Source organism: Gambusia affinis, linkage group LG03 (genome assembly GCF_019740435.1).
Source record: "Gambusia affinis linkage group LG03, SWU_Gaff_1.0, whole genome shotgun sequence".
In the NCBI taxonomy this organism is placed as follows: Eukaryota; Metazoa; Chordata; class Actinopteri; order Cyprinodontiformes; family Poeciliidae; genus Gambusia; species Gambusia affinis.
Genome location: NC_057870.1, coordinates 28,453,434 through 28,467,655, shown reverse-complemented (window position 1 = coordinate 28,467,655; position 14,222 = coordinate 28,453,434). Strand labels below are relative to the sequence as shown.

At 38.2% G+C, this 14,222-nt stretch overlaps 2 protein-coding genes across 4 annotated transcripts; one reads left to right on the top strand and one right to left on the bottom strand.

Annotated features, from left to right (window-relative positions):
- The first annotated feature begins 710 nt into the window (after positions 1-710).
- On the top strand, positions 711-5,760 carry rfc5 (replication factor C (activator 1) 5). Of its 2 annotated transcripts, none has more exons than XM_044109587.1 (11): positions 711-888; positions 1,447-1,511; positions 1,610-1,746; positions 1,868-1,947; positions 2,062-2,135; positions 2,597-2,756; positions 3,237-3,318; positions 3,430-3,559; positions 3,784-3,861; positions 5,225-5,279; positions 5,370-5,760. In XM_044109587.1, the coding sequence occupies exons 1-11, from the start codon at positions 842-844 to the stop codon at positions 5,467-5,469; spliced, it is 1,008 nt and encodes a 335-aa protein (XP_043965522.1). In that variant the 5' UTR covers positions 711-841; the 3' UTR covers positions 5,470-5,760. The 2 variants fall into 2 exon arrangements, with proteins under 2 accessions (XP_043965522.1, XP_043965531.1); XM_044109596.1 differs by having other exon boundaries at positions 871-905.
- Positions 5,713-11,284, bottom strand: wsb2 (WD repeat and SOCS box containing 2). 2 transcript variants are annotated; one of them, XM_044109577.1, is made up of 9 exons: positions 11,011-11,284; positions 10,640-10,808; positions 9,051-9,259; positions 8,833-8,964; positions 8,409-8,509; positions 7,218-7,414; positions 7,052-7,141; positions 6,842-6,958; positions 5,713-6,319 (listed from the first exon to the last, which is right to left on the bottom strand). In XM_044109577.1, exons 1-9 carry the CDS (start codon positions 11,048-11,050, stop codon positions 6,106-6,108), a joined length of 1,269 nt encoding a protein of 422 aa, XP_043965512.1. In that variant the 5' UTR covers positions 11,051-11,284; the 3' UTR covers positions 5,713-6,105. The 2 variants fall into 2 exon arrangements, with proteins under 2 accessions (XP_043965512.1, XP_043965502.1); XM_044109567.1 differs by lacking the exon at positions 11,011-11,284 and having other exon boundaries at positions 10,640-11,003.
- Positions 11,285-14,222: the final 2,938 nt, after the last annotated feature.

The following is a 14,222-nucleotide window of genomic DNA, read 5'->3' as shown; positions in this document are numbered from 1 at the left end:
AATCAGTAGTCCGATTAAAGTTACTTTTTCAAAGTAACTATGCCATCACTGGTTTTGGCCAGAGCGGGGGCTGAAGGCGGAGTTTTTACAACTCCACCCCCCTCCGCGCAGCAGGCATTGGGCTCCTTGGAGGGGGGCTCACCCTTTCATACTTTGAAAACCCCTGGTCTATACAGTCAACAATGTTTTCCATTGCTGCTTTAGATTGTTCGTAACTAGCAGAGATTTTAGCCTGAACAGCTTCACAATTTAATATAATAACAGAGTGGAATAGAATAGAAATAATGAAAAATAAATAATCTCTTCAATAATATACCATTGCATGCTGAGAGTACAGAGAAACATTACCGACTATAACTATCACTAGTATCAACAAACTCAGTGAGTCTTTAAAACTCAGCTGTTGTTTGTAACAGACTATCTGCTTCTTGTAAATAATATACTGTTGCTTTTTATGCACATATTTTATTTATTTATTTTTTGTTAAATTTCTATAATCACCTGAACATTTATTTAAATTTTACCATTCTACTTCAGTTACTGTTCAACATTATTTTTTATATGACGTAAACTTACCCTTACTGAACGGTCCCTTATTCTAAGTTTTATTTATTATTTTTGTGTGAATATGAATTCTCCCTTACATTTTACAGCGTGCAACTGTTGTCCCGCCCATTTGAGACCAAAATGCGTCACCCGATTGGTTGTACGGCATGACGTTTTGACGCCGTTTCTTCGCTGAGCGCGGCAAACATAGCCGTCGTCAAAGTAAAACGTATCCAAAAAACTCCGAAAGAGGACACATTTGATCTAGTTTTCTTCTTAACTGTTACCAAAATACATGGCGTTAACAAGCAAAGGGCAATTACAGACCAGAAACCTGCCATGGTGAGCTTAAAATCTATGTATGTCGGCAGTTACAGCTAGGTTTATTAGCGTTAGCTAGCTGACATCAACAGTGTGTTTTCACGGTAGCTCCTTACTTCATCAGATTATGTTATGTCTTCACTGTTCAACCACTGTTGTAGGTTTTTTTTTTAAGATATTAGGGTAGTAGCTGCATGTTAAAGAACTATTCTACTAGAAAGCGGGTATAAATATGTATACGTACAAATATCGTAGCACATAAAGCTTTACCTGGGTTTTAGGCACAGGTTGACACATTGTATAAAAGTTTTGTTTAGAACTTGAGGAAAAGGAAGAAACGTCACACAGGTCTGCAGAAGTATGGAAATGAATGTATATACCTTCAAGGTCTGATTAGTTATGTTCACAGTTCTGTGTTTGGCATAAATAGACAATTTGCCTCAGCTTACTTTTACAATTTTCTAGTTTATTGTTGCAATCAGTGCCTCAAGTTTTCCAAACATTTCCAGATTGAAGTTGTCATAGAAGCTTACAATTAATAAATACTAATTGGACTTTTGTATCCGTTTTCCATTCCAGGGTTGAAAAATACAGACCTCAGACACTGGATGATTTAATTTCACACAAAGACATTCTGAGCACCAGTGAGTATTAGCGCTCCACTACAGTAAAAACCAATGAATAACTGTCTGTATTAAACTGATAACACGGTTTGTGTGGTTTGCTTCTTCCTTGTCTTTAGTCCAGAAGTTCATCAGCGAGGACAAGCTTCCCCACCTGTTGTTCTACGGCCCTCCTGGAACAGGAAAGACCTCCACCATCCTCGCCTGCGCAAGGCAGCTCTACAAGGACAAAGAGTTTAACTCCATGGTGTTGGAGGTGCCGTTAAAATCCTTATTACTAGATTTTATTTTATTGCAGTTTGAAGGTTTCTTTTATTGCAGTGAGACCTTGTTTCTCTTTAGGTTTATGTTCTAATTTGACTCATTATGTTTTGCAGCTAAATGCATCAGACGACAGAGGGATTGATGTAGTCCGAGGTCCTATTCTGAGTTTTGCCAGCACCAGGACTATTTTCAAGTAAGCAACACGCCCTACTTCAAAAAGCAAAAGCTCTGATTTGGTTCATTTCCTGAATGACTGCAAATGGAATTGCAAGCTGCTTCCCGTTTATGCATCCCTCTTCTCTTCCAGAAAGGGCTTCAAGTTGGTGATACTGGATGAGGCCGATGCCATGACCCAGGATGCCCAGAATGCATTGCGACGAGGTGAGCCATCTGTTCTCCCAGGCATCGCCTACTGTGAACTTACACGGCTCACTGAACACACACATAATTTGGCTGCTTGTGGATAAATGTATCTGCTCTGCTAACCTGGTGTTGCTTCTCAAAAGTGGCACATTGAACAGATTTAAAACATTATTTAAACATTTCTTTACTCCAAACCTTTGCAGTTGTATTTATAATTATATTTTTATGTCAGATGTTAAAGGAATTATATGCAACTTGTGTCTGATTTTGACTGATCTGCTTGTCAAAATGTGTAGAAAGAAATTTGTTATTCTTTAATCAAGTGCAGTTTCTGAATAAAAGGCTGATATTATATGACTTTGAAAATGTTGGGTTGTTAATGTTAAAAAATGTTTCCTCAGGTTTTTACATGTTCTTCTTTTATTGGTTATGTTGATATTCGCTTCCCCTTTTCTTATTGCTCTCTCCGTCTGTCTCAGTCATTGAGAAGTTCACAGAAAACACTCGATTCTGCCTGATCTGCAACTACCTGTCCAAGATCATCCCAGCCCTGCAGTCTCGCTGCACCAGGTTCCGCTTTGGCCCGCTGTCTCCGGACCAGATGATGCCTCGACTGGAGCACGTTATCCAGATGGAAAAGTAAGAAAACTTCTTGATTTTTGTATCGCTGTTTCATTAATAGCTTCTACATTTATGAGAACCTAACTGATTAAAAGATGTAAGAAGATTGACCAAGAACAACTGTTATTGAATGCTTTTGTTCTACCACTTTGATATTCTTAGTAGTCATTTAAGTAGCTTTATGACATAAAATAATTGACCAATTATTATTATTAAACACATCCTCCTGGATTTTATTCATTTTAACTGTTTATCTTTGTAGGAAATAATGAAGTTTCTCCAGTTCAATGAATGTGTAACTCAGTAGGAGGTTTTGTTTTTTTATGTACAGACTGTGTGTGTATTGAACATTAAAAAAACAACAGATTATTTACAATACGGCACATCAGTGCAGAGCAGAATCACAGACACGCAGTAATCACATTGCAGGATGAAAAATTCAGTTGCCCGATTAACCACTATTTGTTCCAACCTAAATTAAAATTTTTTGTTCATCAGCATTGACGCCACTCCAGATGGAAAGAAGGCCATAGTCACTCTATCAACAGGTGATATGAGAAGATCACTCAACATCCTGCAGGTACGACTTGAAGCTAATAACTGCTGCTGAGTCGGCTTTAAACTGAACTGTGGATTGTATCAGGTGGACAGCAACCTGAGCTGACTGCGCTCTGCCTCTCTGTGGTTTCAGAGCACCAGCATGGCGTATGGGAAGGTCACAGAGCACACTGTCTACACCTGCACCGGTCATCCTCTCCGCTCTGACATAGCCAACATTCTCGACTGGTGCCTCAACAAAGACTTCACTTCAGCTTACAAACGTATCCTTCCCTTTCACTTCCTATTGTTATGCAGATAATTCAATAGCTTTAAGTAAAGGATCACTTTGCATAAAGTTATATACATATGCCAGTTAGAATCTATAACTTTAGATTTACTTATTTTTTAACATTACTTTTAGTTTTTGGAAGATTTCTTTTTAAATCTTATAATAAGATTTTTCTCAGTAGTTTGTGCTTTACCAGTTCTTTAACACTTTTTAAAGAGGTTCTTGAGCTGAAGACTTTGAAGGGTTTGGCTCTGCATGATATTCTGTCTGAGGTGCATCTGCTTGTCCACAGAGGTAAGTTGTCTGGATCTATACATTTCCTATTGCTCCCTAAGCAAAATTAAATCCTATGATCTAATCATGACCTATTTATCAATTTGCTCAATGTTCTGTAAACAATAAAACAACAGTTTTTACAAAATACTTTAAAATACCACTTTAGAGCACAAGAAATCTGTTTTCTTCACATGTATTCTCAAAGACGGAGACAAAGACATCTTGGACACAACTTGGATATTCCAAAAGCGCAAAAAAAACATGGTTCAGAGTGGATAAAGCTGCAAGATGAGACTTGAGATTTAAAGAAAATATACCTTATTTTTTGAAAACTTCAGTAGAATCACATTTTCTGAAATGCCAACTGACATCATCAACCAAGACATATACAGCTTATTTCCCTGTTCTGATGCTCAGGTTACAGCATTTAGGCATGTATTCATGTCTACATGGTTACAGTTTATCCAAAAATTTGGCTTAGAGTTGTGTTTTATACTGTTTACACACTGCATGAAAAAATATTTGACATTTTTGGGGGAAATGATCTTTTTATCAAAGGTCTCAACCCAATCTGTTTTATCTGCAACGGAGTGCAGGCATGTGTTTTGCCAGCAGAGGTCGCTGTAGCTAAAGCTTTGAGAAATGAACCCATTTTTGAACCAATTAGCTCAAGTGGTTTGGTGATTCCCTTGAAGCTTGAAGCTTGATTTGCCCATTAATAACCTCAATCCTACAAAGTATGATTGCCTGCAAACTATTTTTATCAAACCCGCCCATAGATCCATACAACGTGTCCAGAACTGTTTATAGCTACAAAAAGTTGCTTTGTATGGCACAGTCTGGAAGTTGAGTGTCTGTAATACATCATTAAAAGCCAGAATTAAATAACATTCACAGCCATGATGAGCGTATGTAATGTGGCTGAAGGACATCATAAGTTAAGACATTATTTTATCATTGTGAGGCTTCTGAACGAGGCCTGAAACCATTAATCTGATTGATTATTGAAATAATTGTCAAATAATTTAGAAATTGATTGTTAAATTGAGTATATGGATTCAGTTAAAGGCAGTTTACTAAAACATAATCAGAGCAGTAATTAAACCAAACTGTACAAAAGATTTTAATTTTGCCATTATTATATAAAAAAACTTTAATGTGTAAATAATATGTTCTAACCAGAAGTCCTCAAATAGGAGTTTGAGCTTTACCCTTGTAGAAATTATGTAAATTGCATAAAAAGGGCTTCAATTTTTTAAACGATTAAATCAATAATTGTTTGTTGCAGCCCTAATTTAAACTACTAAATATTTTGCATGATGTCCTTTGGCATGTTTAGTCAAAGGTTTTCTAAGGTGGTTTTTTATTTTATTTATTCAAGTGGACTTTCCTCCAGCCATACGGATGGGACTTCTTATCAAATTAGCCGACATAGAGTGAGTACACTTACGTTATCTAACAACAATTGCATAAATATGTATTGATAAATGCTACTTTTGCACCCTGTAATGTGCCGTCTTCTTCAGATATCGGCTGGCGGCAGGAACCAATGAAAAGATCCAGCTGAGCTCCATGGTTGCAGCCTTCCAGGCCGTCAGAGACATGGTGGTCAGTGAAGCCTCTTAAGAGTTAATCTAGAGGAAAACTGGGCCAATCACAGCTCTAATAAAAAACTGGCAAGTAGACAACAGAGCTGCTTCCCAAGCAGATATTTTGTACCCAACTTTAAAACACAAACCTGCAACTTATTGACTTTTCTTGTTCAGAGTAACAAACTGAGAAGTGAGGCTATAATGTGCACCATGATGAAATGCTGGTCAATATTAGCAAACAATCCACCCATCCCTGTTTCAGAAAACAATTCTTGGATAAATGTAAATGTTTATTTTCACCTGTTTAATAAAACTTTATACTTTATTCCAGTTTGGGGTTACTTCATATTAACAATTAACATGTGCAAATTAAGCAGAAACACACCTGTTCTTGGATACCACAGGAATTAGAAACATATCTACAGTTCTTATTTACACAATAAATTAGCAGTATAAAATTGTTATATTCAAGTCATATGTGAACATTTAGTTTATGCGTCTTATTAAAGTGGTAGTGCAATAAAAGAAGTTCCTTAGTGCATCTAAAGTAGATTACATCGCTAGATTGTTTTCATTAATCTCAAACCTTGAACCTATTTCCTATTGGCAAACAAAAAGGCAAGCTTGTTAGTGTATAAAGTTACTAAGTTGCCAGATTTATTACTCCTATTTAGCTCTCCCAGTCCTCCTCGTCAGATGAGCAGCAGGTCTTGAGGCGTTCAGGGATGTTTCTGTAGGTGAGGTACTCCAGGATCCGCTTGGGGAGCGGTAACGCCTCTATCTGGTGCGTTGACACCGAGTGGCGCATTGTGGAGCGGCAAAGGTGGCACAAACTGGGAACCGTCCGGGGTGTCCTCCAGAACCTCACATGGCCGTCTCTGGTCCTGACAGAGGAGGAGGAGAGACTTCAAAATTGCAGTTAAACTGCAGTGAGAAAATATTTACCTCTACAAATTTTGCTTTGTTTTTTTTTTTATTGCATTATGCTGCTTGTAAATTTATGCAAGAAAAATTGACAGTCCAGATCAACCTGGCTCACTTCTAAGAACCAAGAACTTATTTTAAAGAACTGCAGACCTGTTAGGCAAACAGGACATTCAAAGGAAAGTTCAACGGTGAAAACTATTGCCAACCAAAAACAAAAAAAAATTAAAAAGCAGTTTCATATTTGCACCAAAAAAATAAGATGAAGAAGATAACATCCAATTAACTTTACCTAAACTAAAGCTTGAGGCAGTTAGATTTATAATAATAAATCCTACTTTTAATCTTTTTTTTTTTCAATTTGGCTCCAGTCAGAACTTAAGAAAGTTTAAAGCCAATATGTTATCCATTTAAGCTACATAGATGCTATTTCTACACCTGCAATCAGCAGGAACATTCGTTTAGTTTTATTTTGGTTTTACCCTGTAGCAATAACGCCCCCTTGTGGATGGTAGTTGCAGCAGAGTCCGCTGGAGTCTTGGTCTCTCTTTGTCTGCATTGTCATGTGTCTCTCTCCAGGTTCCCAGATTCTCAGAGCTCTGTGAAAACACAACACATTGGTCTGAAATCTTTTGTCCAGTTCATTATACCATGTATCATCTTATGTTCAACTTAAACTGACAAAGACTTGCCTGTCATCAGTCACAATTGCCAAATATAAACCATCTGGGGAGAACTGGATTGAAGATATTTGGTTTTGCCCATAATCTTCAAAGTAATCGCTGCAAACAAGAAACAAAAGTCAGTCCCTAAACACACCAAAATACAACAAGACCCCAGGAAAAAGTAGAAACTTACGCAAGAGTGGCCAGTTTCTCAGCCGTGTAGGGATCCCACAGGTCGATCCACCAGCTGGAGCCGCTGAAGGCGGCGGTGGCGAGAACCGCTCCGTCTGGAGAGAAGTCGCAGGAGGACAGGAGGCACAGCTTCTTATTGGTCCCTCCTGTTAGGTTCCTGATAAACGTATACGAGCGCAGACTCCACAGGCACACCATCTGGTCAAAGCAAGATCACAGAGGGTTAAGACATCTCTCAGCTTCACTGTTTTCCTACCAGTGGGAATCGCTGTGTAAATTGCAGATTTATACAAATCATGTAACTTGATACTCAATCACAGTCTAGGTTTCTCAGCGGGTGTGCTGAATCTGGAGAGAGTTAAAAATCTGGGATTACTTAAGCAACAGTTGAGAATGTGTCATGTTTGCTCTACCCTGCTGCTCCTTGGGAATAGAACAAAGACGCCGAAGTTCACAACTCCCTGTCAGACCTCCAACAACACAGGAGAAGATATTCAGAACACTGCCAGCTCAAAAGCAACAGGAAAATGTTCACAAGCAGTCTCTGTGTCCATGCATGTGAATGAAACCAAATAAATCCACTGAGATCTAATGAAGAGAGTTGTGGACTTCCACAATTTTGTCATCTCACACAATTTCCAGACGCCAGAGAGTTCAGGGGACTTCTGGTTTGTCGATATATTGAAGTGTAAATGTAATGAGACTTCACATTTTCAACAAAGGGATAAAGATTGTAACTTTTGTTCTGTTGTCTGAAAGGGAAGTTTTAAACCACAGTGACCATTTTTATAACTGAAGAGAATCCCATCCAGATTGCACAGTACAGGGTCAGCAGCATCATGTGACGTATTTTGCTGTAGGAGGGACTGGTGCGCTTCAAGAAATATGTTGCAACATACGGTAAGCAGAAACAGACATTGCTTCAATATTTCCACACAAGCAATAGCCAGGTGGTCAAATTGTTGTAACCTGAACTCACCTGAAAAAGTTTAGTCTGATTTAACAGCGTCTCTAAACATCTGGTTTCAAATGCCTGTGTGTTTCCTTAAAGCAACGTTCCAGACCGTTCTGTTACTGCGAACCTTGAAGGCATGCAGAAATACACAAATAGCCTCCTTTGGAAATTCCCATATGCAAATGTTGGGATTGACCTGAACACATCACGACAAATGTGAAGGAAGAAATGACTCACTCTGTCAAACCTGCCAACGGAGGCGATCATGCTGCAGTCAGATGAGACGCTGCAGCAGCTGATCCAGTCTTTGTGGCCAGAAAGCACCTGCACCTTTTTACCTGAAATGGAGAGAGGAAGAAAGTGAGTGAGCTCAAGGAGAGCAAACACAGAGAGTCCTAAATGTGGAACTGTACACTGAAGAGAAAGGGAACACGAGTCCCTTAAGGGAACATGATGAGGCTCTAAATTCAAACAGATTTGGTTCAGTTTGTATGGATAAAACAAAAGAGAAATGATGACAGAAGGCAGCAGTCAGTGCCAGAGTATTTGGAGCTTCAGGACAGTAAATGACAGGAAAAGCTGCAGCTTCCTTTTCCAAAATACCAAAATAATAATAATAATAATAATTTAAATGCTTTTTGATATTGAGAAAATTGTGTACCTTTGTGAGCCAGGTCCCAAATCCTCAAAGTTTTGTCCCGGGAGGATGAGATGAGCGTGAGCGATCCGTTCTGTGGAAAAACCAAATTCCTCACGACGCCCTCGTGGCCGTGGAGATCAAAAACAGCATTTCCTACAAAAGAAGAGAACGTAATTTAAAACTGACCTAGATTTTATTTTTAAGTTCAATGCAACACAGGAAACACAAACGTCACGAACCTGTTAGCACGTTCCACACCTTGATCACCCCGTTCTCCAAGCCAGTGGCCAGGAGCAGAGTGCTCTTCCCTTTAGGTCCTTTAGACAGCTTAGTCGGACAAGCCGCTGCCGCCGAACTGGGAGGTCTGGGTCCGAAGGCGAGCCCCCACACCGGGTGACCACAACTGAAGCTCTTATCTGCCCTGTCCGTCTCACCATCCTGCCCCTCTCTGTGGGCGAGAGCACAATCAAGAACACAGATACCAAATGTAGGCGGTGTGCAGCTCGAGCCAGTGATGAAGCGAGGCTGTTTTAGTTGCTTCTGTTGTTAGCGCTGTACTGGGAAAGTGTGATATTCTGCTTCTGTTGTTTTTCAGCGAATAACGCCCACTTTGATGCTTTTATATCAGTACTGATGAAGTCATTTGGTTTGTTTGCAAACTGACTTTTCAAGATGCAATACTCAAATATTGATCATATTAGGTCTGATGTACAATATTTTTAACCAACTCGACCAGGAAAGAGCAAATGCTGGAGAAAACGACAAAAAAATCGGGGGTAAAAAATTGTCACTTTCAGATGCAGAAAGGGCTTGTTTACATCAAGACAAGTGAGACAGATCTAAAGTTTTTTATATTTACTCGAGATTGTTTGGAAAAATAAAATGAAATACTTAAAATATAAAGCTAAACACTAATAAATTAAATTAATAAATTTTTCAATCAGGACATTGGTATCCAAACTTTGCACTGTAGGGGAAAATCACCAAGTTGAAAGCACTCAGTGGACATATTTTCCAATTAACAATGCAAAGTAATTTTATTGCAGATCTTTAATTTGTGTGATTGAAACATGCAATATTTTTATGAAACAAAGTAGAAATGAATTTATTGTAAGTTCTGAAAATAGTCCCAGATGTCTTCCTTAATAAAAGAAAGGTGTACAGTCTTCTATTTATTTATTTATTTTATTTTAGTCCAATGTTTTCTATTTTGTTTGTTTAATGTTAGCAACAAAAATGAGAACTTTCTCCTGAAATCTCTGCTGTCTTTCACCAAGTTTAACAAGTCGAGCTCAAGTCTGCTTAAATTCAAAGTAAAAAAACATGGTTAATGAAAATAAAAATACTGTTTGCTGTACTGAACAATTTAACTTTAAAAAGTTCACCTGCAACATCTCCATTTGCTGGAGGCTCAAATTTATACCATTATTAATTTGCAGTTGGGGACAATATAAAACTATTCCAATGCTACAAATGACCCCCACGCCAAGCATAATCAAATTCATACAACAGTAAAGTATTTTTCAGGTTACTGTAATATAACATTATATATTATGTAAGCGGATACATTTTTTAAATGCCACTCAGCACATATTTTAAATATTAGGCTGATTTTATATTTACACTGCGCGTTTTGGTTGCAGCATCACCAATGAGCAATCATGTATCACTTCCAAGCACAACGACATTCACTTCAAATATTTAAAACCTGGGAGTCACCAGCGCGTTAAACGATACGGCTGCAGCTGACATCAGCCAAAGGTGTCCGAATGTCCTACGGGAACGTGAATGCACCCTGCTGGGATTACAGACGTGCAGGTGAACCTACTCGGAGTCCAGAGGCCAGGCGACCACCCACACGATGCCGTGTCCCATCGACCAGGCGAACCAGGCTCCGTCCGGGGAGAAGTTCACGCTCCACGTCTCGCATCCCGCCAGGTCCAGCAGCGACGGAGGCCGCCGGGTCTTCAGCTCCAGGAGGAGAGCTGGGTCCGACGCTGGAGGAAGATGGAAAATCGGAACATGATCGCTATTTGACAGACTCATATCTCGCAGTGAGGGGCAGCAGGTCGTCTGGACCGATTCCTCCCCCCTTCCTTCCCTTTTTCTCCTCCTGTTGGAGGTTTCAAGCCCTGTCTCCAGGGAGTGCTGCCTGGTAACGGAGCTCCGCTCAGAGATCATTCACAAATAAGCACTTACATGTCGGCTGCGGCTCCGTGTTGCTTTCGGTAGAGCACATCGTTTCCCTTCTTCACATTCTTCAGACTTGCGCGTCTGTCCGTTTAGCTTGAGCGCTCCTTTCCATCAAAACCAAACCAGAGAGTTTAACAACTCACGAAGAGATGAAGCTCCTTCCTCTCTGTAATCAGACGTTCGCTATGTGAAAAATGCAGCAGTCAGAAGCGAAATGTTCAGCTGATTTCCTGAAGCCTGAGTCACTTAGTACGGTTGGCTGTGAACGTCGCCCAACGTAGTCACGTTTTCTATTGTTACGTAACCCAAAGCAAGCCTTGACCACACCTCCCAGGAGGATATAAAAACATCCCAACAATCTTTTTATTTTTTTATTCCCCACTCGTTATTGTTTAATGTGGATAAGTGGTTGGAGTTTTATTCATGACACGTTTTATTGCATGTGAACTTCATGCACTTCACACAATGTGAGTAAAAAAAATAAAATAAAAAAAAGCTTAAATACACTAGAAAAAACCAAGGCAAACACAATAACACATAGGCTCCATATAAAGACTAAACCAGAAGTCAGACTAAACCTTTTCCCTTAAGGTCAGTTACAAATTCAGAATAATGAAATATCCTTTTTATTACATTATATTCTTTATATTCAGAACTTTACAGAAGTGTTCTTTAAATGACACGTGTCAAACTCAAGGCCCAGAGGCCAAATCCGGCCCGCCACGTGTGGTCCTCTAGACTCTAAAGTGCTACATAAATAGAACCTTCAGGGTAAACAGCAGAGCTTCAATGTTATTTTATCAATCAAATCAAAGCAGTTTTTATCTCTATACTGTCAGTTTACATCAATATGAAAAGGTGTTCATAATAACATTGATATCAATCATTAATAAGTTCTCGTTGAATTCAGAGTAAGCTATTTCTTTACATCTTTGCAATTTGTTAGTGTGTTTTATCAATATTTATCATCTTAAATACTGATATTTGAGATGATAAATATTTAATAAAATACCTCATCTATTAAACCGGGCCAATCAGCGAACAGAGGGAGACGTTGTAAACAGTGATGTTGATTTTCTGCGCTCTTTTAGAATTGTATTCTGCCTGTAGTTTTATCAATGGCAGCGGAGGAAATGAACGAAGGTGTTCAGTCCCTGTTGGTCTCGCTTCCAAATATTGAATTAACATTAACAGCCGCCTCGTTCAGTTCTTAACTTTTTAGATCAGCTCACATTTTTTTATGGAACTGAGATCAGTACTTCATGATGGCCTCTTCAAAACATTGACTTTGTTGTCCTTAGGTCTCTTTATAGGGTCATTAACCATTTGAAAGACGCATGTGTGCCCATATTCTGCCTGATGTCCTCATATGTTACATTAGCCTTTTCACGGACGTTTTCTTTCCTTGTGACGCATTTATTGAGTGAAGGTGAAGGAAACCAGATTTGACTCCCTGATATGACAACTTAATAACAGTTTTCAAACACTAACATGACTAAGATTAATCTGAGTCATTATTTTTGCTAAACACTCTTGATGAGCTTAACTGGATAATTTAACAGACTCGATAAAAGATAAAAGATTTAACTTTCTTGTTGGTTGTGCTTAAGGTCTGACTTTGAATTAAAAAATAATGTGTTGACTCCATGACGGCAGCCAAAGTCAAAAACAAAGCTCAGCAGCCTTTGATTTAATTCTAGGTTTAACTGAGATACCTGATCTGAGCAACTCAGACATTTATGTAAGCATTAAGAGCTTGACAGAGAAGTCGAAGGAATTCAAACGCATCCTATGTAGAGCTAAGAGCCAACAAAATGACTTTAGTACGTTGGTGTGGAAGGACCGCCGGCCGTTTGGATCAACTTCAAGTATCTCAATATGATGCAATTTGAAAATGATACCATACTGAGATATGGCAAACAGTAAATGCATAAATTATGTGAAGGGTAGTCATGAAAGCAGCATATTTGGCTAAAAAAAAAAAAGATTGGTTGGCATCCAACTCCTAACATGCATACATACCATGAATTATTCACATCTAAGCTCACACGGCTTTTCCAGTTGTTTTTTTTTAAATACTTTTTATGCTGGATCTGCTTTTAACAGCAGTTACCAGAATTAGCTAAATCCACAGACAGGTAAAAATCTGTTATGAAAAGATGGTCCCAAAGGCTCCGAAGGATGTTTTATGTATAAGGGTTTCGTTTTTATCTAGGGAATTTGTAATAAAATCAGGACTGTGACTTTTACAGTACCGTACATAAATAAATTTAAAAATATCCTTTAGGAAATGTCACCTGTCCGTTATGTCTTGTGGAGCCTAATCTTTAAGCATTGCATGATAAAGGCCAACAGTAATTCTGACACAAACCAGCTGCAATCAATTCAATCAGTGCTCGGCAAATGCATATGTCAATGTTTTATTAATAAAGTGACTTTAATAGTCAGATTTTTTTATTTATTGCATAAATTTAGTTAAAAGGATTTAGAACATTCCAGTCAAGTTTTTTTAAAAAGGGAAAATAAAGTTCCATTTATTTCTTTTGATATATCTGACTTTAAGAAATATAAACACATTTTCTACAATTTATGACAACTATCAATGTCTTAGGTGGCAGGTTTTAACATCAGTTATCTTCTTGTAGTCATGAAAGCAGCATATTTGGCTAAAAAAAAAAAAAGATTGGTTGGCATCCAACTCCTAACATGCATACATACCATGAATTATTCACATCTAAGCTCACACGGCTTTTCCAGTTGTTTTTTTTAATACTTTTTATGCTGGATCTGCTTTTAACAGTGTAATACATTATTTAACTGCTTTTGACTTGCTTTGACCTACTAAAAAGATCCCACATAAAAAATTAAATGTGCAAACTGAGGGACTTAGTAAATGTGCATAATGTGAATTAGATATGATGAGCAACAAATTAGAAATTATTTACAGATGTTAATGTTAATTTAATTTAAAGCATAAGAATCAGTTTTAGTGCATCAGAGAATGTTTGATTTGTTTTGTCTGAATTTAATTTGTTTTTTTGATATGGTCACATTTTATTGTCAAATTTTGTTCGTTTACTTTAAAATTTATTTAAGTTTTTTACATAACGTGATTAAAATTTTCCGCCAAGCAAAACAGCAGCAGCAGTGTGATTCTGGCGAACACGAGAAGATGCCTGACATAAAAAACCTTTTATTCTGATCATGTTTTGGAAGTG